The 24,944-nt window shown below is 53.7% G+C and overlaps 5 protein-coding genes across 5 annotated transcripts; 1 reads left to right on the plus strand and 4 right to left on the minus strand.

Annotated features, from left to right (window-relative positions):
• Positions 1–691: 691 nt before the first annotated feature.
• Positions 692–3,807, minus strand: VOLCADRAFT_98146 (uncharacterized protein; the record flags this gene model as incomplete). The annotated part of the gene is made up of 3 exons (XM_002957050.1): positions 692–1,354; positions 1,690–2,765; positions 3,027–3,807. The coding sequence occupies 3 exons, from the start codon at positions 3,805–3,807 to the stop codon at positions 692–694; spliced, it is 2,520 nt and encodes an 839-aa protein (XP_002957096.1).
• Positions 3,808–5,524: 1,717 nt separating this feature from the next.
• VOLCADRAFT_98147 (uncharacterized protein) lies at positions 5,525–6,965 on the plus strand (the record flags this gene model as incomplete). The annotated part of the gene is made up of 3 exons (XM_002957010.1): positions 5,525–5,560; positions 6,475–6,539; positions 6,746–6,965. The coding sequence occupies 3 exons, from the start codon at positions 5,525–5,527 to the stop codon at positions 6,963–6,965; spliced, it is 321 nt and encodes a 106-aa protein (XP_002957056.1).
• A 316-nt stretch (positions 6,966–7,281) lies between these two features.
• On the minus strand, positions 7,282–10,878 carry VOLCADRAFT_98148 (uncharacterized protein; the record flags this gene model as incomplete). Its single annotated transcript, XM_002957051.1, has 6 exons — positions 7,282–7,468; positions 8,106–8,260; positions 8,657–8,740; positions 9,249–9,314; positions 9,836–9,981; positions 10,782–10,878. 6 exons carry the CDS (start codon positions 10,876–10,878, stop codon positions 7,282–7,284), a joined length of 735 nt encoding a protein of 244 aa, XP_002957097.1.
• A 1,036-nt stretch (positions 10,879–11,914) lies between these two features.
• Positions 11,915–14,972, minus strand: VOLCADRAFT_98149 (uncharacterized protein; the record flags this gene model as incomplete). Its single annotated transcript, XM_002957052.1, has 4 exons — positions 11,915–12,145; positions 12,424–12,507; positions 13,843–13,929; positions 14,628–14,972. 4 exons carry the CDS (start codon positions 14,970–14,972, stop codon positions 11,915–11,917), a joined length of 747 nt encoding a protein of 248 aa, XP_002957098.1.
• Positions 14,973–17,837: 2,865 nt separating this feature from the next.
• VOLCADRAFT_107519 (uncharacterized protein) lies at positions 17,838–24,048 on the minus strand (the record flags this gene model as incomplete). The annotated part of the gene is made up of 13 exons (XM_002957053.1): positions 23,919–24,048; positions 23,632–23,835; positions 22,502–22,657; positions 21,930–22,380; positions 21,277–21,367; positions 20,771–20,879; positions 20,356–20,403; positions 20,094–20,126; positions 19,860–19,957; positions 19,235–19,331; positions 19,127–19,165; positions 18,252–18,464; positions 17,838–17,987 (listed from the first exon to the last, which is right to left on the minus strand). The coding sequence occupies exons 1-13, from the start codon at positions 23,988–23,990 to the stop codon at positions 17,838–17,840; spliced, it is 1,761 nt and encodes a 586-aa protein (XP_002957099.1). The 5' UTR covers positions 23,991–24,048.
• Positions 24,049–24,944: the final 896 nt, after the last annotated feature.

Genomic DNA, 24,944 nt, shown 5'->3' on the forward strand with positions numbered 1-24,944 from the left:
ACCCCACAAATATCGCACTTGACCAACGGATTTGCGGCTTTTTGATTGCCTTGCCCTAAATCAACGGATAAATTATACCAGGTTGGGCCAGATTTGTTGTTGGACCGGGCTTTGGACGGGGATGGGCTAATCAGATTTCGTGAAGGGACGCGCGTAAAAAAATGCCATATTCAACCAAGAAATTGCAGGAGAATGTATGATTGTGATTCTTCTGGAAAGATCACGCACAGCAGTCAGGTGGCTACACGCGACTCACGACACACCAGGTTGTATTCCCGCGCTCCCCCCATCCTCTCTACTCTACCTCTGAAATCTCTCAACCCTCTACGGCTGACTTCGCAGTCGATTGTTAACCCGCCACTCTCCGCAGGCACGCACGAGCCCGTGTTTGGGTCTTCCTATTTTCATATTACCGGGACATGAGAACGTTAGAGAAGACATCACCATCCTCAATCCACAAGCCTCCATCCACACAAAGATTGATTTCAAATCCGGTGGGGCCTTTGTGACCGATCAGCCAAAACTCCCACCGCCTGCCGGCCTGCCGTCCTCCTGCAGACCTCTCCTGCAGCTCCCCCCTTCCCCGCATGCATGCGCAGTATCCAAAACAAATTAGTGGAACTAAAAAATTAAAATACGAACAACTTAAAAATCAAAATATGAATATGATTACACACAGAGTATGAACTCATCAGGCAGCCCACATGGGAACGAGCTCCCTCGGTCCACGCCCCAACAGCTGGAGGCCAAACCCGGGCCCAAACCCCCCCGGCTCCCCAAACCCCCCTACGGCTGCCGCCATATTATCTTCTTCCTCCTGCTCATCAGCAGTGTCGTTGCCCCAGTAATCGTAATTATCTTCTTCCTCGTTCCACTCACCGCTTTCCTCATCATCATCGTCGTCATCGTGATTCATCCCAAAGCAGTCATCGTCGTCGTCGTCGTCCATTCGTTCAGCAAATCTGGTGGCCTTGTCAGGCCGCGTCTCCCCTTCTCCCCACGTGCCATTTACCGCCATTTGTTCCACGATCCAGGATCGAATCGCATAGGGAGCGGCTGTAATAGGCTCATCTTGTGAATCTTTTTTCTTCAAGGCAGCGCATCTAGCTTCGGCACGGCGCAGAGCTTGCCACCAATCAACCGGATAGCCCTCGGATGCGAACCATTGCAGGACTTCTAAGCTACTGCCCGAATACTTGCGATCGAGCCGGTCGTCGTACTGTACGATGTCGTGCACCGCCCGAAGGAAGATATTGCCGTCTAGGTCCCATTCACAGCCCAGGCCCAGGAGGCAGCGCAGGGAGAGAATGTCGCCCTGCCGGGCCGCGACGACGAACGCTTCGGGTGTCATATCCTGCATGAGATTAGAGATGCGAGATATGAGAGATATGTGAGATGTGAGAAATGTGAAGCAGGCAGATGGCCATCGGAGTTTTCTCAATCTTCGGGGCATTGACCAATTTCGACAAATTATGCAGACAGAGAAGTTTAATAATAATAATGTACTAAAGTGCATCGTTTTGGAATTTTTTAAAAACACCTTGGCGCTCTTTTGAATCCGCACAACAACTGAAAACGTTATTCTTCCTCTGAAACGTTGCTGAATGCTTGCAAGAACCTCATCATGGCAATCAGCTAGCTGATCGTAACACATAGATATATAAACAAAGATGACGCGCACGCACGCACCTCCGTTTTCCAGCCTCTGTTCGCCAGCCACTCCAGGAATGCCGGCTTGCCCACTTGCACGGCCACCAAGAAGATCTCACGTCGCCGCCACTCTTCCAGTTCTGACGTTCCCTCCAAAATATCACATATAGAACGGAGAAAGAGGTAGGCAGCTTCTCCCCCATCTCCACTGCTACTACTACTACTACTACTACCTCCTCCTCCTCCTCCTCCCCCTCCATGTCCTCCGCGGCCGCCATAGTAATTGCTACAGCCTGCTCCTCCATTCCTGCCGCCATCATCTCCGCCCCCCTCGCCTCCTCCTCCTCCTCCTTCTCTACCTTCTCGCTCTGTTTCCAATCGGCGGTCCAGGCTCATCATTCCTCCTGCAGATGCGAACCCACAGGGTGGGGGCGTCTGCATCCTTAGCTTTTGCTGCATCTTGCGCGCCTCCTGCAGCCGCTCCCGCTCCTGCAATACCCACTCCACCGTCTCCACGCTGCCCGAATTCGCCGCCTCGATCAGCACACCGCCCAGATACGTCACCCGGAACGCCTTTGGGTGGTGCTCTGCTAGCCACTGCAGCACGTGCAAGTGCCCCTTCGCTGCCGCTTCTTTCGCCACGTCCGTAATGATGGAGTGTTCGCCATTGACAAGATACCAGCCCAGCGCCAAGAGCGTCCCCAGAACAGCCACGTTTCCGGCACGGGCCGCTTCGCAGAGCGCGGCGGGGAGCCGCCGTGGCAGCCAGGGCCGGCCTTGCCGAAGATACCGGAGCAGAGGCATGTTGGCGCGGCGGACTGCTGCCAGAAAAAGCTCCGCTACCAGCCCACGCTCCCTCCGCAGAGTCCGTTCAGGCAGCCACTGCAAGCGAGTGACGCAGTCCGGGCGAGCTACCAGCTCCTCTACTTGGCCTTCTAGGTGTTTAATGCTTAGTGGATTGTCCAGAATACAGCCCTGCGTCCCTAGCCATTCAATCTTGTCTCGCCAATCGCTGCTGGAGCCGGTAAGGGCAGATGGAATGGCGACCCATTCGAGCTCCCAGGAAAGGCCTTTCCGGTTTGGAGGCGTGGAGGTTGCAGCGGTGGCCGCTGCGGCTGTGATGGTGGTGGTGGACGGGATGATGTTGTCGTCGTCGGGCGCTCCGCCATCACCCATGTAGGCGGCGGTGTCACTGCAGCCTACAGCCTTACTATTTTTATTATTACTTTTATTCGTGCCCAAGTTAACCGCGTCGTAATAGTTCACGCTTCTGCTGCTGCTGTTGTTGTTGTTGTTGCTGCAATTGCAGCTGCTGCTGCCGCCCGGGCCGTTGCCCCATGTGTGCGAATCGACGACAGTATCTGAAAATGAGGCACCAACCACTAAGACATGATGGAGCCTTTTCAAGGTCGCCAGATCGAATCCGTGCGCGGCCGCTGCTAAAATCGTAAGCTTTCGTTCGTCAGGCATCAGAACTGGATCAGACCAGAATCGCTCTAACAGCCAAAACGTGAGATCTACGTGACCGGACCAGGCGGCGTGTGCGACGGCGCGCCAGTCGGGGAGAATGGAAACGCCCGAGAGCTCCTCGCACAGAGCACTGTGGCCGGCTGCGGCTGCTGCGGACCACAACGCGTTGCTGAACTCTGCCGATCTGGGCTCGATCCCCGGCAGCAACGCTTGTAGCAGCCAGCGCAACATTTCGACGTGGCCGCTGCGCGCACCTGCCTCGCATAATTCTCTGGAATCATAAGGGCATTCCACGGCTGCCAGCCACCGGCACACCTCCACGTGGCCGCCCTCGGCTGCAGCGTTGAAAATGTCTTTAAATAGCGAGCAGCCGACGACTTTAATGGCAATTTGTAGGTTGGCCAAGCTGCCGCTCCGTGCCGTAAGGGTAAGGAGCTGTCGACGCTGGTTAAGTGCTAGAGCGCGTATCTCATCAGGGCGGCTCCATTGCCAAGCGAACGCATGATGCGGCGAGGGCTCCGATAACCGAATGCCTATGTAGGCCTTAAGCTGCTCAGCCAGGTCTTTGTTGATGAGTCGAACGGTGCCCGCCACAAAGTTTGGCGGAAGAAAGCTAACGATGTGCTCCACGAGCTCCGGCGCTAGGAGGGCCCATGGCCTCCGCTCCGAAAGGCGAGGCCCAGCCATCACATCATCTCGTTGAAGCAGCATCCTGTATTTCTAACAGATTATTAAGGATTTTGCTGGCAGCGAATTTTCGGCTTGCGAGCAGAAACTTCTATCCTACATGGGAGTGGCGTAGGGATTACAACTATTACAGGATGCGATAGCTCATATACGCGGCCAGAATATTGAAATTAATAGTTTCTCCACATCAAACATTTTTTTCGCGGCCGCCGCTATGAAAGATTTATTTCCGTACTGATCCTGTGGCTCCGGAGCCCTATCGACAGCGGTCGCATATCCTGCTATGCTAATCATATCTCCTCCGTCTGCGCGATGATAGGCGACGATGCAGATGTTTCCGGAGTTCAGACAAGGTACGGTTCATGTGGGTGGTGTTTGCCTGGCAGTTTCCGAAACTCCCACGCGCCTCCTGACAAGTCCCTGGCGCCACAAACACTCTGAATAACACCGAACTAGGGTCAGTAGCCGCCGAGAACCAATCTCCTATCCAAATTGTGTCACTTTATGTAGAAGGCAGTCTTGAGGCTGCGCAGCGGCGGCATTTGTGGCGCACGCGAGGATCCTGTAGGGGACGTACCAGCTGCTGCAATGGATTTATGCGATAAACGCATAATCATATAGAGATACTTATTTAAGGGAAAACACTTGGCTTGTTCATGAAGAATGGCGCAACCGCAGCGACTCGCATCCGTGGCTACAGCGAAATCCGTACGAAAGAACGTACGAAAGAACGAGTAATGATGCCAAAGCAGAGAAAATGTGTAAGAGTAAACAATATTTGTATTTTTTTCCATTGACATGCACGAATGTTTTTGCTAGTCCTACTGGTTAGTTTGGGCATGACGCGCCCGCCATCGGTCGTCAAGAAACAGAAGCTCAAGACTTTGCGTGGATTACCTCTAGATATAATGTACAAAACTTTGAGTTTTTTTTCGCTCTCGCCTGCAACTTATACTAGTTATTGCACGGGAAAGCGAGGTGCTACGCGATGCGAAATGGATGGTCTGCCGGAAACCCGGATTTAAATCGTTATCAGATTTTTATGATATCTCATTTTATTCTAAGTATCTCGCTTTAGTATCACTACGGCTTTCGGTTGGTTCCGATTGTTGCCGTGTAAGGAACCATTACATTGTGACCAGCGCACAAGCCAAATCGTCGCTATCAACACAAATGCAGCAAATAAGTAATTTTCCTGCATGTAATCACATGGCGAATTAGTGTAGTTGTCTCCGTTAGTTCATGGAAGTGTGTCTTACGTCGTTTCCCTGGGTCCATGGCAACAGATCCAAAAATCGCCCTGCCTTAACAATACAAAGACCTCAGTGTTATAAATGCGACGGCATCTTTTCTAACCGTTTTTTTGTAGACGACGTCAAGTTGCAGTGAAGGGAGGAGGGGGAGCGCGAGAACTCTCCCTTCCCCTTCCTTCATCATGTCTATGATCCACCACCACCACCCGCAGGTCTCCTCCGAGCTGGGGCCTCCACCCACCGCCCCGCCCCGACCTCAGACCCTTCCCTTCAAGGAGATAAAGAAATACTAAGTGTTAGAGAAGCACGCAAGGCCCCGCGGCCGCAGCAGTTGTCCTACCCTATGGAACGCCGCCACGGCGGTGTGCCCCTTCCTAGCCGCCAGCCGATCACATATCACTGTAACAACCACACACATCGTGCTGTGACGACACCACCACTGCTGGCGCTCACGCTGTGCTGGAATGGAGCGCCGCCTCGGTACGGCACTTGCGAGTGAGGTGAGGGCCGCAGTGCGGCGGATGCTGCTGCAGATGCTGTGATGTGACGTGACGTGAAGATTTCTATTTCCAGGGATAAACACATTCTCAATATCATCTGTTGCGGCTCTCTGGGTGTCCATCAGGGTTTCCATCAGCCGCACACTAGGTAGGTAGGTAGGAGTTGAGTTTTACAGCGCTTACCAAACCCAGAAGACGCTGACCAGCAAAAGCACTTTACTTATCTTACGCCACTTACTCCTTACGCCTCGACTGCAACAAAAACAACCAACAACGACAAGCAAGTATGCAAACAACTTCTGGCGTCATCCTTTTCCAGGTTCATTCATAATTCTCGCGGAGGTGGCCCCCCTCAACTCCGTGCACCTTTCACCTCCCCAGCCGCCGCTTTGCAGCGCCCCCCGCTCTGCAATGCCAGTGTGTTAGAAAATGAACTTCATGGAAAAAGTTACTCTTGGGAAGATGGTTACGCGAGTAGTAAGGAGGACGACGAGAACCTACGACATACATACATACATACATACCCACACACCCTTTTATTAGCCTTCCCCAGTACCCACAGGTTTCCCCCACAACCCACCACAACCCACCATCCACCAAACCACACAAAACCCGAAAATCCATACTCGGGAATAGCAGTTGCCTCAGGATGCCGTATCATCTGTCGTACGGGTGCCGTACCCACGAGGCGAGATCAGGTTCAAGGCCAACTCGCGCATGGGGAAAAAAACACAAACCACACAAGACACAGACCGCAAGGAAGCACCTCTTCACCGTTTCTCTCCCCCCCACACCCGCATGTCTGCCGTACGCACGTGTTTTGTCGATGCTACAGTCGTATATGACGCGACACGCGCGCAGTGGCGGGGCCCCTCCCGGCCCCCCCCCCCCCCCCGCGTGCACTTGCGTCGCAGAATAGCACCCCTCACCCCACTTGCGTGTCCAACAGCACTTACGACGTTCCGAGTACGAGTACACGGTGAGGAGATATGCAGAGCATCAATAGAGTCTCCTTCCATTCCAACCCTCTTGGCCCCCAGTGCCCCTACTGGGGGGCTCTGAAGAAGAGGGCCCCGGGATCCCCCGCCCCCCGCCCCCCGCCTCCCGCCTTCCCCCCCGTTTTCCATGTGTTTTAGCCCACGACGCCCGGCCTCCCCACCTCCCGCCGCCCCCCCCTGCGCACAGGCCAGAATGGCAGTACCACCCGCCGCCGAGCCCAGCTGCCGTCACCGCCGGTTGCGCCCTCCTCCCCGCCGCCTTCGACCCCCGCGCCATCGTCCGCCCTGCCCCTAACCCGAGCCCTGCTGTCTTCTTCGGTCTGCCGCTGCTGACGGGCCGTCGTGGTGGAGGTGGCGGCGCCGCCGCGCTGAACGCTTCCGTACCGGTACCCGGCGACAAAGGCTAGTACGAGCAGGGGCGTACGGCGCAGTACGCCCACTGCCAGGGACTGCCACCAGGGTCGACTCCCGGAGACTATCCGCCGGTAGCGACGAACCTTTTTAGAGCCGGGGGGGGAGGGGGGATTGCAACGAGGAACAAACAAAGTAGGGTGTGTGGGGTGTGGGTGTGGGGTGTGTGTGTGGGGTGTGGGGGGTGTACTTGGTACTTGGGAATTAGCCCCAGATGGATCTCCGGATCCACCGAGAGCAATTTTCTTTATTGACAGGTCGGACCCGCTGCCCTCTACCACCCCCACCCCCACCCCCACCCAATGAGCCCCCCTAAACACATCCGACACAGGTCCAAATGCGCACCTGGGCCAGCATGGCCCGGATGGCGCCCTTGCGCATTCGGTTTATTGCGATGACAGGCGCGTTGACCCGTGGGTCGGCCCCCTCCGTTAGCAGGTCCCGACTGCTCTCAGGCAAATGCATGGCCACCCGGCGGGGGAGCGCCTCCAGGACAAACCTGGAGGAAAGGGGGGCCCCGGGGGGAGGGGGGTAGGAGGTCGAATGCAGGGAGAAGCGCACAGAAAACCTTCCCGAGAAAAAAGGGAAAAGGCGGGGCGGGGATGGGAGGGCAGGGGAGGGGAAAGTCCAGGGAGATTAACACGGGAGGTATATCCGGGGCGAGCGGGAACCATTCAGGGAGGGGCCCACAGGGGGGTGGGAAAGGGGCGCGAGGGGGGACGTGTACATATGCAAAACCCTAAATGTTCTGTTGGGTGTTTCAAAGCATTGGAATGTTATTCATGATGACGTCCTGAACCTATTTTCATTGAGTTGGCGCGACGCAGGTAGGGGGGGGAATATGTAAGGGGGAAGAGTGTGTCAAAAAGTCCCGCCGTACCCGTACCCGTACCCGTACTGCCGCACACACGACCGTTAGACTGATACCGAACCCCAAATACAGCGGGTGGGCCAAACCCTTTCCCCCCCCACCCACACGCACACATTCATCACCTTCTAGCCTGCCTTCCCCCTCTTTTTCCCCGACCTCCAACACCCCCTCCCCCCGGGGGTCAAACTCGCTTGGTAACCCCCCTCCAACCTGCCCCTGCCTCTGGGCCCCTCCCCCTCCCCTTCCCCCCGCCGCCAAAACACACCTACGCCCGGGAGGCACGGGCTCGCCGTCCCTGTTGCCCGGCCACATAAGATCTGGATCCGGATCCTCCACCATCAACAAGATCCAAGGAACCCTCAGGATACGGACATTGGAGGGCTGGGCGGCGTCCAGACCGCGGGCCAAGATCTCCCCAACCTGGAGAGGGGGGGAAGAAAAACGTTTTTTTTAGAATACAGGGTTTTAGATTTTCAAAGTTTTCATTTTTTTCGGAGATTTGATAAGTAAAGGTTATTTTGAGATGGCGAAGATGGAGGAAGGAACGGTTGAAAATCAGATGGTGACGATGATGCTGAAGATAGCGACGATGATGATAATGACGGTGCAAAAAGCAAGGGGGGCTTCTCTGGAATGTGGCGGGAGGGTGAATATGTACGTATGTACGTATGTACGTATGTATGTTACACATGCACATCTTTTTCCTCTCCATTCGCCACCAAGATCCCATTCATCCACCCAAATCACCCCCAAACACAGACACACATATACACACACGCACACGCACACAAAACAAACACACAAACGGTTTCCCACCAGGGCTGTGGCCCCGTCCACGGCGCCGCCTGTGACGTATGTGATGTCCAACAGGCCGTCATCCAACAGGGCATCAGGACAGGCCTGCGGGGGTGGAGGTGGAGGTGGAGGTGGAGGTGGAGGTGGAGGTGGAGGTGGAGGTGGAGGTGGAGGTGGAGGTGGAGGTGGAGGGGTCATCGCCAGGAGGGGAAGTGATCACCAATCGAGGCGATCATCAAACCCTTGAAACGGGTGGAGAGGCGAGGTAAAGGAACGGCCGGGTAGGTCAAACCTAGCGGAATGTACGACACCAAATTGAGCCCTCACGTGCTCAGGGTGAAACGGAGTATATATATTTGGGTTTCATGCACAAGACTGATGACGCACAGAACAAAAGTTTAGCTGGCTGGTAAATCAAAAAAAATGTTTGTTGTATTGAGAAATTAGTTTGCTTTTATCGAAATTGGAAGAAAAGTAAAAAAAAGCAACCGAACCTGTCAAGATCCGTTGTAACAACACTCCCTCATTTAATTTTTTCTTTTCATTTCGATCATTCCGATAAACCGAGAGCATCGCTAGGATGTCCCAACGAAAATATAACCGCCTTACATACCTGTAACATGCTCGCCAGCTGACGGCTGTTTCCCGCAGTCAAATTTAAAACCTGCTCATGAATCTGCTGACCCGAGGGGGGGGGCCGGGGGGGGGGGAAGTAAAGGGTTTGTATTTTAATGTAATAAAAAGCAAAAAGAATCAATCACCGGCGGCGGCATTCAACGTGTTCAACCGGTAAAATAACGGAAAAAAACGGTAAACACCTGATGACGACGGAAACCCCCCCGAAGTAGGCGACTGGTACCTGGTATCCTGTACGGCATATCACGGGATCTGCATCCGGCAATCCGTATTTTTTCTGTATTGTTTGTGTGTAATTTTAGCAAACTAAACTAAACTAATGTTATTCTTAAACAGTATTTTGAAGTCGCGAAGTATAACAGCGACAAATCGAAATGAAGTCAGATAACAACAAATTCGGCAAGGCAACACCCAAAACCCAAAAATACCCTAATCCCCTCTTTCCCTCCTCCCCCGCCCAAAAATATAATTAAGAAATACCGATTCCACCTCTTCCCCCTAGCTAAAATCATTTTTCCACCCAGCTCCCATATTGACTCCCCGGAAAACCACCACGACACGCACCTCCACCGTCTCCTTCCAACCCCCTCTCTTTCCCCCCTTGCCCTTGCCCTTGTCCTTCTCTCCCCATTGCGCTCCGGAACCAGATTCCCCCCCAGCCATCTTGGTGCCAGCGGCTTTGATGGCCGTGGCGGGAGTGGAGGCCGGGGCTGCGGTTGGTGTTGGGGACGGGGTTCGATCCGGGGATGTGGGGAAACGCATCTTGACGGGTACGGCAGAATACCCTGGCAGGCGGGTGACACCTGGTGGTGGTGCGGTACGGCGGTGCGGCGGCGGCGGGGGCGGCGGGGGGGAGGAAACGGGCGGGGGAAGGACGGGGGAAAGGGGGGAGAAATTTCTTAGAGAATTCTTGGCTGTCCTGAACTAGAATATACTTTATACCCAACCAACAGACAACAGATAAAGAAAGATAAAATTTGGGGATGGCGGAGAATGTATATGTACGGAAGGTCGTTTTTTCCGTTAACCGGAAGGAGCGGCCGATGAGGTGAACGATGGCGACTCGACGACGATAGCGATAGAGAGAACTTGAGGACTTGAGGACTTGAACACAGAAGACTTTCCGTGAGGCCGATGAGGATAAGGATGAACGACAGAAAGCCAAAGAGGCGTATGCACGCATTATGGGGATGCAAGTAACATGTCCTCGAGTCAAAGGTGCCATAAAAAAATATGTCTTCCCCAGTGAAATGGAGCGGTACCAGATATCTGTCCAGAGACCATTTTCCAAGAGCACTAAATCATTTTCACATCTTAAAACATTTCTTATATAGAATACATCCCTGAATCAGGAATTCCTTCGCGCATTGCCGTACACTGCCGTACATTGTCGTACAATACATTCCGAAACCCCCACGGTCCCCCCCATCCGCCGTTCTGTCTCAAACAAATCCCTCTCCCACAAAGCCCGCTGATATAAGTAAATAAATAAATAAGCAAGTCGCCCCACCTTTGACTAGGTACGCCGCAGGGCCCAGAAGCTTTTTGGCTTCGTGACTGGTTTCGGAGCCCAATTCGGAAGATGCGCCCAGAGTGGCCGTATTCATAAAAACCTTTCGGAGAAGGTTTTATGGTTTTTAAGAAGGGTAATAAGATGAGAGGGACAGGGACGGGCAGTGCGGTGGGGTTTACTTATAAAAAATAATGTTTGGATCTAGAGACAATTCGGTCTGATACATTTGGCTTTTGGCGATATCAGATTCAATTCAAGTTTCAAGGTCCGCGGTGGAGTCGTAACATAACATAACATAACAGTCAAAATGCAACATCAAAACGGACCAGGTCGACCTCCAACCCACGCTCCAAGGCCAGAGTCCCCACATCCACCATATCCCCAGCCCTACCAGGCACACCGTCCCACCACCCATCGACCCGCACCGCCCCTCTTTCGCCTGTTAGAATGATTTCGAGGTTCCTATCTACCTACCTGCCTACACACGCACACACAGACACAACTCTTGCAACCCCCTCTCATGCAAACCCTCTTTTCCCCCCCTTTTTCTCGGGCCCCCAGTACACCTCGCTCACCTCCCCGTTCAGCAGCCCCACATCCAGACGACGCAGATTGTCAGATCGGCAACACAGCCGAAGAGCGGATTCCAAGTCCTAAAAGCTCAATCCAAGGGCGGGGAGGGTGCGGGTGCGGGCGAGGGAGAAAGGACGGATGTGGTCAGGGGAGGGGAATACGAGTAATACGACAGATTATTCAAGAGAGCTTCGGGCACAACCTCGACATTTTTGGGTTTTTTAAAGTTTTGTTGAAGAGTTTTTGCGAAGAACCCTGCTTGCCGTTTATTATAACCATAATGCCAAACCCCTATCTCAGTGCATAATGCTTCAGTCCGTACAGTGTACTGCAGTATGCCGTATCCTGGCCGTATTTTTTCACGGGATCTGACCACAGACCGGTACTTTTTTTCTGTAGTCGTCACGCAACACATGTGGACCTTTATTCAGGTCGGTATTCTGCATTCACGGCGAGCACGATGCCTTCCCACTACTACTTACTTTAGGACATCCATCCAATGTACGATGTACGACTATGTACTACAATGTACGATGTATGTGTAACCTAGCAGGCTGTCAGGCTAAAGTGGAATGGACTGCCCTCTTCCAACAGACGCTCTGGATGTATTCCCTCATGGGCCCCATCTGGATCTGGATCTGGATCTGGATCTGGATCTGAGATACGAGAATGTGCTCGTTCTGAATATGCAGTGTCGAGGGAGCCCTGGCGGGCAGGCAGGCAGGCAGGTGCATGTATCGCGATGATGATGAATGCCACTTATCCACCTTAACAGTTTTTATTATATGCTGCGGTGGCGGTCAGTCAGGGGGCTGACAGGGCGGGTGCTGACTTCTTCAAGACAGGAAGCGTGGGGCCAGAAAAAGCTGTTTAGGTGCTGTAAACGATGATACCGTTAATGACGATGCTGTTGCGAAGCGATATATACACATACATGCACACGCACACGCACGCATACATACACAAAAGACATGACAGACCAAAACAGAGCATGCACGACCATCGCCGTTAAGCAACCGGCGCCACCGTGTAACTGCTGTATCAACCAACTAACCAACTAACCAACCTGCGGTACGCCGGTTACGGCGGCAAAGTCGTTGGAGGTTCCCATTGGCATAAGGCCCACTGCGATGTCGCGTGGGGCTTTGACCTTTGTGCATCGCAGGTAACGATGGCCGTAGGGGGGGTGGGGGGGAGATGATGCGATTGGAGTAGGTGGGTGGGTGGGTTGGGTGATGGGGCATTTCGTCGGGGGGGGGGAATAATGGGCCGGAAGTAATCACAGAACATGTAACAAACAGAAAACGTACGTACAGGGTTTTTTCCTTTGTGTGTTGTGTGCCGTGTGTTGTGTGCCGTGTGTTGTGTGCCGTGTGGGGTGTGCCGTGTGTGGTGCAATGAGCTACATTTACCTTGAAACGTACTACACCACCTGACTACCTGACTAAAGCTCAACCATCAAAGTAGCGCGCGGCGCGGCGTGTAAGATATAGAAATAGACCGCTCACGAACCCTAATTTTACGGATCGTCTTCCAACAACGATATCGTACCGCAAGAACGGGACGAGCATCGTATCAGATTACGACTCCAGGAATAAAGATTTTGCAGTAGGTGGGCCGCATATATAATGATATATAATAGGGTTTGGCACCACTGGTAAGGCGCGACCATTGCCCCCGGGAGATTCCGGGATCGATACTCGTTTGGGTCAAAGTCCGTCCGATGGTGGAAGGTAAAGTGCCTAGTGGATGGACGGTGGTGACCTGGGTTAATGTTAACCTGCGAGCCGACCAGGAATGTTGTTGCGCCGCTATCGACCCGACAGATTCCATTGAATGCTGGTGGTGGGTGCGGAACCTGAGCGATCCACTGAGAAGTTGACTAGGGTGACTGGATGAGGGTGCGCCGAAATACCCGCGGGGAAGGCAGGGTTTCGCAGGGTAGCTGCCACGGGCGAAGATACACCCCCCTGTTTCACACATCATAATGAGCAACTTAGAGAGAGGTGTGTTTAGAGACCAGACACATTTTAAAAGCCCTCCGTCCTTGCTGCCCCCCCCCCTCATCTCAGGCTTTCACGGACATCCCCCCCCCCGCATGTGTGTGTGCGTAACTTGTAACTTGCAAATTGCAACTGGTAGCTTTAAAAACAAGTATCACTATACTAGCAGTATTTGTTTGGGGTTCAAGACCCTACCGCCGGTGCAGCCCCTTTGTTTTGTCGCTGCCACTCCTTTGTTTTGTCGCTGCCGCTGCTTTGTTAAGTTTAAAATCAGACTATCCCAATCAATCAAATGGTGGTTGCACCCACCCGCCACCGTATACAGGTAGGGTTTGATTGGACCCACCATCACTGCGTCGTACCCCACTCGCCACCCCCCAAACACCCACATTCCACGCATCCAATCCCACCCACCATCATCGCTCAACATCCATTAAGAAAATGAAAGTACTTTAGGCCGCGCCTCACCTCTCACCTCTCACCTTGATCAGCGCCGCCACCACCTCGTTCAAGGTGCCATCTCCCCCCGCCGCCACAACGGTGTCTGCGGAGCGCGCCTTGACGATATCCTGGCGACAGGATGGAGATAGGAAGACAGGAAAAGGATGATGTACGAGAAGCAGCACGGATAGGAGGGAGAGGAGGATAGGAGGGAGAGGAGGGAGTCGTGAACACAAAAAGTACGGTAAGACGAACCATTGGAAGGCGAGTGAAGCTGATTCCAGGGGTAGACGGATAGTCCAGAGGGAGAAAAGGGGATAAGGGGATACAAAAAAGGCGTGGTGGTTGATCCGAAAGAAAAGGAGGAGAGCGTAGAAAAGAGGTGTTTCCGGGCATTGCAGGGTACGGCAGCGTACGGCAGGGTACGAACATGACGACGAGTCGCAAAAGACACATCCTGGCGGATATCGACCCTCCTGCACCGGTCCGGTTCAGGGCAGCAAAGGCATCTGTTATAGACGAAATTGCGGGGATAATAATTTAAAAGACTCAATGAATCAAACTCTGCCGTACCAACTGCCCAACTGCTGAAGGGCGGGTGGGCGGGTGGGCGGGAAAAACACTCCCAGACCCCCCGGGAAGCGTTTGGGAAAGATGTACGGATCCGACGGCTGGTCGGAGCCCAAGCTCCTCCAAACCCCCCAAACTTCGTTCTCTGGTATTCCTTTTGAAGTGGGTTTATGTGTGCGTTTCTACCTTGATATCCACAGGTAAGAGATTTTGCTGCCGTACTTTTGCTGCCGTACTTCTAAGTTCTATCGCGCACCTTGACAAACCTCTCCACATCGCCGCTCTCCCAGGTCACCTTGACATCCACACGCACCCCCTCCGAGCGAAGAGCCGCCACCGCTGCTCGTACATCAGCCTCGTCAGCCCGCTTGCCGTGCAGAATGACGCTGAGCCTGCGAAGGCTGTCGGAGCTCACGCCGCCCTCCCCGGCGTGGGCCGCTGCCGCTGCCGCTGCCGCTGGTGCGGTGGCGGTGGTGTCCAGCGCCGTTGTGGAGGCGGAGGCGGAGGCGGATCTGGCCCCGCAGGGCGCCCCCGCTGGCTCCAGTGAACGGCGGTAGTTGGGATCAGTTGCCGGGGGCCCGACGGCCGTTGCGGAGATCATAATCGGCGATGTGGGTCGTCTCGTCCCTTGAATTGGTTGGAATAGGTTGTAGAAAAAAGGGGCCAGGATTAAATTGAACCGGAGAAACGGAGTACAACGGAGGGAAGATTTCGTGGATGGTTGTGGTGCAAGTGACAGGGGCAGGAAATGTGACGCGCGGTGGCATGATGCAAGGTGTTGATGACAGCGAGAAGAGAACTGATGAGGGCTCTTGAATTGATATTCCGCCGAGGGTCTTTTTTGCAAAGCGAAGCTCGACGGAAAGTGGGGACTCAAACGAAATAAATGGAAAGGCCAGCGGAGCCATGTATTAGTATGGCGTGCAATTCCGTGCAATTAGGTATTCACGCGCGCGTGTGCGATACCGCTTGTTGAAAATGAGATATGCGTGTTTCGGAAGTGGAGAGAGAAAAGTCGATTAAGAAAACGTCGGCGCGGATTCGCTGCTCTTCTTGGAGCTGTAAGGTCAGCGAGCCGATTAGTAAAAAGGCAAAATAAGAATGGTGGGGAAATTTTCTGTTTATCGCGCTGTATGGCAAAGCGTCGGAGGATGCGTTAGGAGTGGCAGCTTTTGAGCAGCAGGCCGTGCGCGAGCTCGGAGATGAACTAAAGGGCCCGCAAAAAACAAAACTGTCGGAAAGAAGCCGGTCAACAACTTTCAACCGGCTCCAGCGTCCAGACTCATCTCACCTGTCCTTGAATTAGTAAAACACCGCTGCCGCTGCTGAGCGGAAAAAGATGTGTGCGCTCCTATCTGCATCACTGGTGTTCGTTAGCTTGTGTGTATTGGAGCTGATAGTTGCGCCATCAGCACAGCTGTACGAGCTGCAGCGGTCCGAGGATGTCGGTGCGTCACCAAGCCGCTCCGGAACCCATAAAAAATCAACTGTCTGACCGCTTGCACAAGCTCGCAGGTACATGAAAAGAAAGATGGCGCGTTTCGCAGACACGAGTGGATAGATTCATTCTCTGCCTAACAATGGCATCGCTGCAAGGACGCGATGAACGCCTGTCAGGCCACGTCCAATAGCGACAGTCGAGCTCCTCCAATTTTGTATGCAGGTATCCACGTTGACCGTTCAGCATATCCTCCTGACGATCTGTATACCCAACTTTGCTTTTCCATAAAGAGTTCAACCGCTATTAGTTCATGCGGAAACTTAAAATAACTCGGAACGTTATGCAGCTTAGGCAGGCTTTGCAGGCCACGTAAATATTTGGTCAACATGGCCCAAACCAAAAGCCGCCGGCCTGAACAATATCCATAAGCCCAGCTCCTGGCGAAAGAGTTTTCCGTAATGCCTCCGTTCTGCCCTCAGGCTCAATGCTTCATCGCAATGCCTCACGACTCTCAACCAAATAGTCGAGGACGTCAAGTGCGGATTTTGAATTGCTTTTGCACCACTTACGAGCAGCCCTTCACGGCTGATCAATGATGAACTACGGACATTCCATCGTTTATGGTTTCATTTACGGTGGGAAAATGAACAAAAAGAGATTTGGTGGCGTCTTGCGGTTGATGGGGTGCCTATGTTAGGAAATTCCCATCTTAGGATGTCGCGCCCAACGATATGTGGTTGTGGAGGTTATCCAATAGGTTCAGTGGGAGGTGTATCCCCTCGCTATCATCATTTCTGGGCCTGTCCGGTGGCACAGGCAATAGCAGATCAACTTACTCTTTCAATAGGATTGCCAGTCTCAAGGGAGCAACTTTGGCTTATCCAAGCCCCACAATCAGTGCAACAATGTGTTTGGGATGTTGTGGCTCTTGCTGCGGTGTCAGCCATGGAGCATGGGAGACGTTATATGGCTGCAAACATGAAAACCAACCCGGCACTGTTACCTGGTCCTTCCCTTACGGAAGAAGCAATTTGTCGAGTTATTATTGATTTTTGGGGCCGCATTCAGGGTTTCGCAGCTTTAGGAATTCCACGAAAAGGTTGGGAATCCGTTGGCGCACATCACCCCTTTTTGAGGATTATATCTGGCAAATTGATTTGTTCGCGAGAGCGGTTACCGATGAGAGGTTAATTATCTGAGATGATAATCTTTTGGTATATTAGTCTCTACTGCAGTGCACGGCCAGCTGGCCCGATGGCTCTACTCTTCGGGAGTCTGGAGCCCACTGTAACAACCACACACACACACACGACGGGCTGTGGTTCGAGAACTTAGCCCGTTTCCATTCTTTCGAAAATACATCCGTTTGGGATTTCATCCCTCCAATCCGAGCCTTCTTCGAGCCTCTACCATCAAAGCCATCACCACCGTGCGGCATGGCCACTGGCTCCCTTCCGCCTCTCACGTTCACTTCCAATCCCGCTCGTGTTAATCACAATAACAATATCTTACATTCTTTAGTTCTTTTTTTAACTAAAGAATGTAAATATTGTTATTGTGATGAAAAAAGAAAGAGTCCAAAACAGAAAGAGTCCAGCTGCCAAACCAATAAAGAAACCCGCTCCGCCCGGATTCCCCACAGTCGCTTCCAGTGTCAACTTCATTGTCAAAGAAACAAAACAAATATGAACACACAAACCAACGCAACACGCAAAGACCCATAGGAAAGCACACCCGTCCACACCCGCCACAGCATCCTTTCAACTTGCCATTCACTCGCATGCACATTTCCTGAGAGGAAAAAAACAAAAAACGCCACACATCGCGTGCGTTTTTATTACTTTCATCCCCCCATCGCTCACTCACACTCGGGGATAGTGCCATCTCCCATAATAGCATCCCCCCCCCCCCACTTTCGTAGTCGATCCGGGGCCGGAGCCGGATGCTGGACTTGGGGAGATTTTTCACCTCTTCTCCCCCTCCCCGTCCCCCGTCCCCCTCCCCCTCCCTCACCCCATCTATACATCACACCCCCAGTCCCTCCGGTCGACCCAATCGCTTGTGCAGGTAGTTCATGACGGCATCCTCAACCCAGCGCTGCCTGAACACCTCCGTGCGCCGCTCCAGTTCGTAGTCCCGACCGCTACCCTGACGTGCCATGCGCACGTCACGAGCCTGAACAGGAACAGGAACAGGAACAGGAACAGGACCACCAAAAACAGGACCGGATGATTTAATAAAGAGCGGGAAAGATGAATGAGGGCGCCGACACCAAGGCGTGGAAAAGAGTGGAAAAGATGGCGGAGAGCAGGGGTGTATACATATGAACAGAAAATGCGGGTATAGGAATTTAGGGGCTTTCCTATTTGAATTGATGATAGAAAAGAACCGTCGAGAGCCCGGTAATGCCCTCCTCTCTCCCTCCTCCTCCTCCTCCACCTCCTCCTCCCTGCCATGCCCTCCTCTCTCCCTCTCCCTCTCCCCTCCTCCTCCACCTCCTCGCCTCCTCCACCGCAAACCCGCCTGTGCCGCCAGCAGCGCGTACGTCACATCCACGGGGCTGTGAGCGAAGGCCAACAGCAGAGCCCGCCGCCGGCGACACTCGTTCAGGCGGCGAATGAGGTTAGCCAGCTTAGCGTCCATACCCTCAATCTGGGTGGGTGGGTGGGGGGAGCGAAGGGGGGCGGGGGAAGCGAGGGTCTTCTTTAGGGGATCTTGGATTAGATATGGGAATGTAGGCGAGGGGAAATATCATATATCATGTGCAGAGAGCAACGAACCCACTGCGTGCACATCAAAGCTTCAAGACAGACTGCTGCTGCTGCTGCTGCTGCTGCTGTTGTTGTTGTTACTGATAACGGCTGCGCTAATGCCTGTGATGATTCCACTCCTGCTGCTGCCTCTGCCCACCCCAACCCCTTTCCTGGCACCGACGGTTTTTTCAGTTAATTCGTTGCTTCTAGCCCTTCCCTCCGGCCCCCTTTGAAAAAGCCGCCTGGCCAGTATCCGTCTATTCCCTGGACTATATCCGTCTATCCATCCCGGGTATCATCTTCCTCAGTCTGTGGTTCGTCTTTCCCCTCCCTTCCTCCCCGTTACCCCCTCTGTTATACCACGACTTCCAGAAAAGTACCGATCGGCGAATGCAGATCCCGTGATGCAGATCCCCTACAGGAGACTACATCCTCCCTCCCCTACCATGCACACTCTCTTTTCTTAGCAACAGCTTCACTCGTTCGTGGTTCGTCTTTCCCCCCTCCCCCTCCCCTACAACCGCAACCCCCCTCCCGCCCCCACATCGCACTCGCACGGACCTCCTTCTCCTTGTAATAACCCTGAAGCACTGACGCCATCTGGTGAGCGTGAGGGGAAGGCTGGAAGAAGTCCATGTCGTACAGCTCCAGGGGGAGATAGCCACTCACAGTCGGGGATCCCCGGGGGCCGAAACCCGGGTGGTGTGCGTGTGCGTGTGAATGGGAATGTGAATGAGAGTGTGAGGATAGCTTCAGGTCATCAAGCCTACGAAGGGTGAGGGGGGGGGGGAAAGATACACATTATTAATAATAATTGAGGGTGCGGGGTCGAGGGAGGGAGGAATTATTCCTCAGGAACACACAACCAAGTGCAAACAGCCAATTCCACATCGCGCGGGGAATCGAACCATGGACTTTAAATGAAAGCAAGGAAAAATAGAAAAAAGGAGGATTAACTGCCGGTGTCCAACTGCCAAACGGACCCCAACGGTAAAAACGCCCACATGGCAGAAGTGAAAATGGGAAGAGCGAGATGATAACGGTGAAAATGATGATGAAAAAGAGCGGGGGGCGGGACGTTGGGTAATGAAGCTTAGGGCTTTTCCTAAATTAAAGTTTTGTCGAAGCATAATTTGATTTTGCCTTGTCCAAGAGGACTTTTGAGGTGTGCTTGTGCAGTCCCATTATCGTACTGTATGTATGTCCATAGCATTTCTTCCCCCCAAACACACACCCCTTTCCCGATTCCCCGCGTTTGAACCGCTTCCTATACCATCCTGCCGTACGTACGTACTTGATGTTGTACTCAATTCGTACAGGTGGTACCGGCTGCAGCAACCCGCTGAGCCGACCCCCCAGGTCCGACAGTTTGAGTGTACGGCAGCCAAACACCTGCAAGGCACACACGACCCCGGGGCGGGGAGAGATCTATCACCACCAATACTATCACCGCCACTTCCTACCAGCACCACTTCCCATCACCGCCACTTGCTATCACCGCCATTACTACCATCACAACCACACACACCACCATGACTATCACCGCCAGCAGTTTGCAGCTCTGTGCAGTGAGAGGAAGAACACAAGCAGGAAGTTACTGGCCGCACCACAGTCATTCGCCCCTGTCACACGCCGTACACCTACCCGCCGTACAACTTAACCATCCACCCACCCATCCCCCACTACGCAATACCCCCCAACCTCACCCCCCCCACACACACACTTATTGGCTAACCCCTCTCCCCCCCCTCTCCCCCCCCCTTGGAGCGGCCAACCACCGACCCAGCCACCTGCGCCAGCTCCGGAGTCAGCTTGACGTTGATGGGGTTCTTAGGGTCCTGTAGGTATTGTACGACATACACACACGTTCCCTCATATTGCGGTGCACATTAGAAAAACACGAGGAGTCGAGGAGAGGGGAGGGAGCTGGACATGTAAAGCGAATGAGTGACTGGGTGCGAGCACCGAAAGGGGGGGAAGTGGGGAAGGGGGGGGAAATGGTGAGTTTGAGCAGCTGGGACACACACCGCATCTGTCCAACACCCCCTAATTGAACATACATACATATATACATACATATATACATACATGCATACGCATGTAGTGCACTATCCTATGCTTCCTGAACATGGACGCGAAAGCGCTAATCAGGGTTTATGCCACACGTAACGCCAACAATCGTACACGGTTTGCCGTACACCGCACCTGCAGTCTGCGGCTCTTGATGAAGCCGTACAGTGCCACCATGATGCGCGATCGTGTTTCATGGGCCATCATCCCCAGCACCTCCGCGAGAAGAGGGGGGAGAACGTACCTGCCCGCCAGCAAAAACACACACGCGCACGTGCTTGTATGTACGTGCTTGTATGCACATGCATATTCAAATTCAAAAACATGTATGTACGTACGTATGTATGTACAAACATATATGACTCGTATGGACGTGTTGTTGCCCTTAAGCCGAGCTGTCGGTTACAATTTTAGTTGTGGTTTAAACGGAGTTGGTTGGGTGGCAATAGCAACGACTACCATGTACCGCCACAAAAATACCAGCGGGCAATCGAATGATCTTTGGATGTCGTTTCCGTACAAGTCATGTCCGTACAATTTGTTACTGTGTTAACCCCTCTCCCCTCCCCTCTTTATCCATACCCCCCTAAACACCAACAACACATGCCTGGCCCCCCGCCCCTACCCCCCGCCCTACCTACCTTTCCGGCTGGTAATCGGGCCAGAGCAGTACGGTGGCCTTGCATGTACGACTGCCCTGCCGCCGTACTTCAATAGCCTCACGCTGGGGCCCTGGGCCGGCGGGTGCGGAGGAAACAAAATGCAAAACCACATCAGAACTGATGCCGTACACTGACGCCACGAGAGTGAGAGAGTGAGGGGGATACAAAGATAATAGAAGTTAGGCACTATTGGTAAGGCACGGACCATTGCCCCCGGGAGATCCCGGGATCGAGACCTGTCAGGGTCGAAAATCCTTCCGATGGTGGAAGGTATTGCGCCCCTAGTTGATGGACGGTGGTGACCTGGGATAAAGTTAACCTGCGAGCCGACCAGGAATGGAGTTGGGCCGCTGTCGACCCGGCAGATTCCGTTGGATGCTGGTGGTGGGTGCGGAACCTGAGCGCGATCCACTGAGAAGTTGACTAGGGTGACTGGATGAGGGTGCCCTGAAATACGAGGGAAGGCAGGGTTTCGCAGGGTAGCTGCCACGGGTAAAGATATACCCCCCTGTTTCACACATCATAATAGAAGTTACCGAAGCCGCTATGTCATCGCTACGTCATCAGCTGCCGTACGATTCCAAAAAGCATCAACAAAACCCTGAGAAGAAAAAGCCCTGAAAACACCTTACCCGTATGATTGCCCTTGTCCCAGGCCACCCGCCCCAGCTCCCCAGGGTAAAGATCCGGATCCAGAACCACCTCCACTCGCCGCATTACCGCCGTGAACAAGGTATGCCGCGTCGCGCCCGACGCCGCCGCCGCCTGCTGCTGGGCGATATGCTGCGCAGCCAGCTGCTGCGCCTGCAGCAGCAACGTGGCGGAGCTAGGATCGCCGCGCGCCGCCGCCGCAGCGGCAGCCGCCAGTGCTGCTCGTACAAGCTGATCCGCAGGATCCACGAGATGCCCCGAAACCGTTAAAACCCAACTGGGGGGTTCCGGCGCGGGGTGTTTTTGGGGGGAGGCGGGGGAGGGGCCGGCGAACATGGCGGCGCTGGCGGCGGCGAGGGCAGCGGCGTTGGTTTGTACGGCAGGCGGCGGGGTCGGGGCTTTGGGTGGAGCTGGCTGATGGGCGTACGAAGCCTGAAAGATGCGGTAACATGTTAACGGTTAGTGGTTAGCGGTTGGGACGACGGGGAGATGGCCGCGTGTGTAGAAGTTGGCCAGGTAGGAGAACAACCTCCTCCTGGTCACTCTGTCGTACCTGTACGGCGATGCGCAGTACGCGCTTAACGGGCTCGTGGTACGGCGGGAAAGGCTCCTTAAAGTCGGCCTTCCGGCGGCTGATCATGTCAGTTACCAAACTGTCCATTTCCAGCAGCTGGTTGTACAGCGGTGATTCCGGGATGGCGGTTGAGACCTGGCGGTTGTGGCGGTTGGTGTGCCGTACATCAGAACGGTTGCTGGTTAGTCGCGAAGCTAGGTTTGCCCACTTGCGCTGGAAATCGGTTGCTTTGCCGAGATCCGCTGTTGCAAACGTCTTCCCCGAACATCATCCTACATCTCGGTTTGTATATTTTAATGAATGTCTGAATCGCGAGGAGGGAGATAGCGATGATGGCCTTTACCTACCTGTATGCATGTATTTCTGTATATATATGTATGTATTTCTGTATGCTTTCACCAACAAACAACTTTCACCAACGGTCCATGGCTCCCCCCCTTTGACGGACCCCTCCACACGCACCTGTTGGGACACTGTAACTATCTATATCTATATCTATATCTATATCTATATCTATATAGACTGTATGCAGGGAACCTGTGTTGGGGAATCTTCCCCAGACCCCCGCAAAACCCATTATGCCACAGTTCACCACGTCGTACCGCAATTATTGAGGGCCAACCCGCCTACACTAACAAGGCAAGAGCTGCTAGGGAAGCCCCAACACGGTCAACACGCGTCTTTGCCGTACACAGGCCCTTTCCCAGGCCGTCATTGGGGGCATGTATGCTCCCTGCGTGTTGAGGGTTTTCACCCCTCACCCGCCCCTCCTCCTCCGCGTCTTTGGGACCATTTCCCCCCCCCTGATCCTTCCCTTCGCCTTTCCGGGCGTCGCTTTCATGAACGAGCAAGTGGCCCATCTGAAACGGCTGATCCGAACCAAGAGGACGTCCCTTCTTTCTCTTCTTCTTTTAAAGGACTCCTGGACAGATTTCCTCCCCCCAATAGATTTCACCCTCCCCCCAGTCGCTATAGGCGCCAACGGAAGGGTCTCATAGCCGACGGACAGAGACCCTCGCAGCTGCTGTCTGCTGTGGTAGTGCTTGAAAGGGGCTGGCTGGATGGCTTCGGCGGATTCCGCTTCCACGGAAAGTTATGCGAGAGCGCACCTTCTCCTGGACTGCCGTTTTCTCTTGGCCGAATTTGCGCTTCTTTTGACGAGGAGCTCCCGGCGCGGTGGTGGCCATCGGCCGTGCGGCATTCGCGGCAACCGTGCCTGGTGCCAAGGCGCCTACGCCTACGGCAGGCTGCGCAGGTGCTGCAACCGTTGACGTGGGCGCCACCACTACCATTTGGGCTGCCACGCCGGAGCCCTGTCCCGCGACGCCGGAAGAATGGTCTATTCAAGTGGCCAGTGCAAACTTTATATCGTGGCTAACCTTTTAAATTGACCCACCGTTTGTTGGAGAGGCAGAGCTCCATACTGGACCGCAGCTAGCTGCTGGGTGCCAGGTATCTGCACCTGCATTCTAGCACTGTCCTTTTTAGGATTGTAGACAGCTGCACGTCAACCCATGTTAACAAATGCTTCTTATCAGAGAAATCTCAACGAGGCCAATGGTTTGTCGTCTGAGGCTTGGATACTAGGAACGCATGCTCGGCCACCGCTCCGAAAATGGTTCCTTACGGTAGCATGTCAAGCAAAGTAGTACTTCATAGCTTCATTACTGAGATGAAAATTTCACACCGGTATAATGGGAGCATCCTGGGCGAGCATGTCGTCGAGACATGTTAAGGGAGGGAAAGGCTTCGAAATCGTTGGTCAGACGGTGGCTCTTACCCAACACTGGAAATAAGTAAAACTTTTAAGCTTGTGGAACGTGCCCTTGTCACATGTACAACTCGTGTACTTATTCGTCTAGGAGCTGCATGCCAATAGCACCCTTAGCCAACAGACAGCTGGCTTTAAGGGAACCGCCTTGGTTCGCCTCCCTTACAATGCCATCAAGTATCACGCGCCGATAGTAGACCTGTCACGCTCATAGAGGAATGCTCGCCGTTGACAGGACGCGGGGACCACAACAAGGCGCGGATTACACGTCGCTACGCTGGCCACCGCTCTTTTACCAAGTTTCCAAGTTTTTAAATCCAACGTTGTGTGGGCACCAACTCTGTACCCTCTTCTTTCAAGGTCAAGGAGGTTTAAGGCGTTTGGCTTTCTGTTTGGTGGCACGGTTGGCAAAGCAGCCGCCTCGCTTAGCAAGTCTTGGCTAGCAACCCAGTGCAACGCTAGTCACCCACTTCAGGCCCCCTTAGCCAACTACCAAAACGAGCAAGGCGGGGCAACAAAACGGCGCAGTTCCAACCTATGACTAGTCGCTCGGAAAGGAGTGGTTGGGCCGGCATGTGGGTTGATGGATAACAGTGCGGGCAATGCCCCACCAGCTGTTGAAGGTCCCTGTGGTGGTTCACGAGTTCATGT

Source organism: Volvox carteri (genome assembly GCF_000143455.1).
Source record: "Volvox carteri f. nagariensis unplaced genomic scaffold VOLCAscaffold_68, whole genome shotgun sequence".
NCBI classification, from domain to species: Eukaryota; Viridiplantae; Chlorophyta; class Chlorophyceae; order Chlamydomonadales; family Volvocaceae; genus Volvox; species Volvox carteri.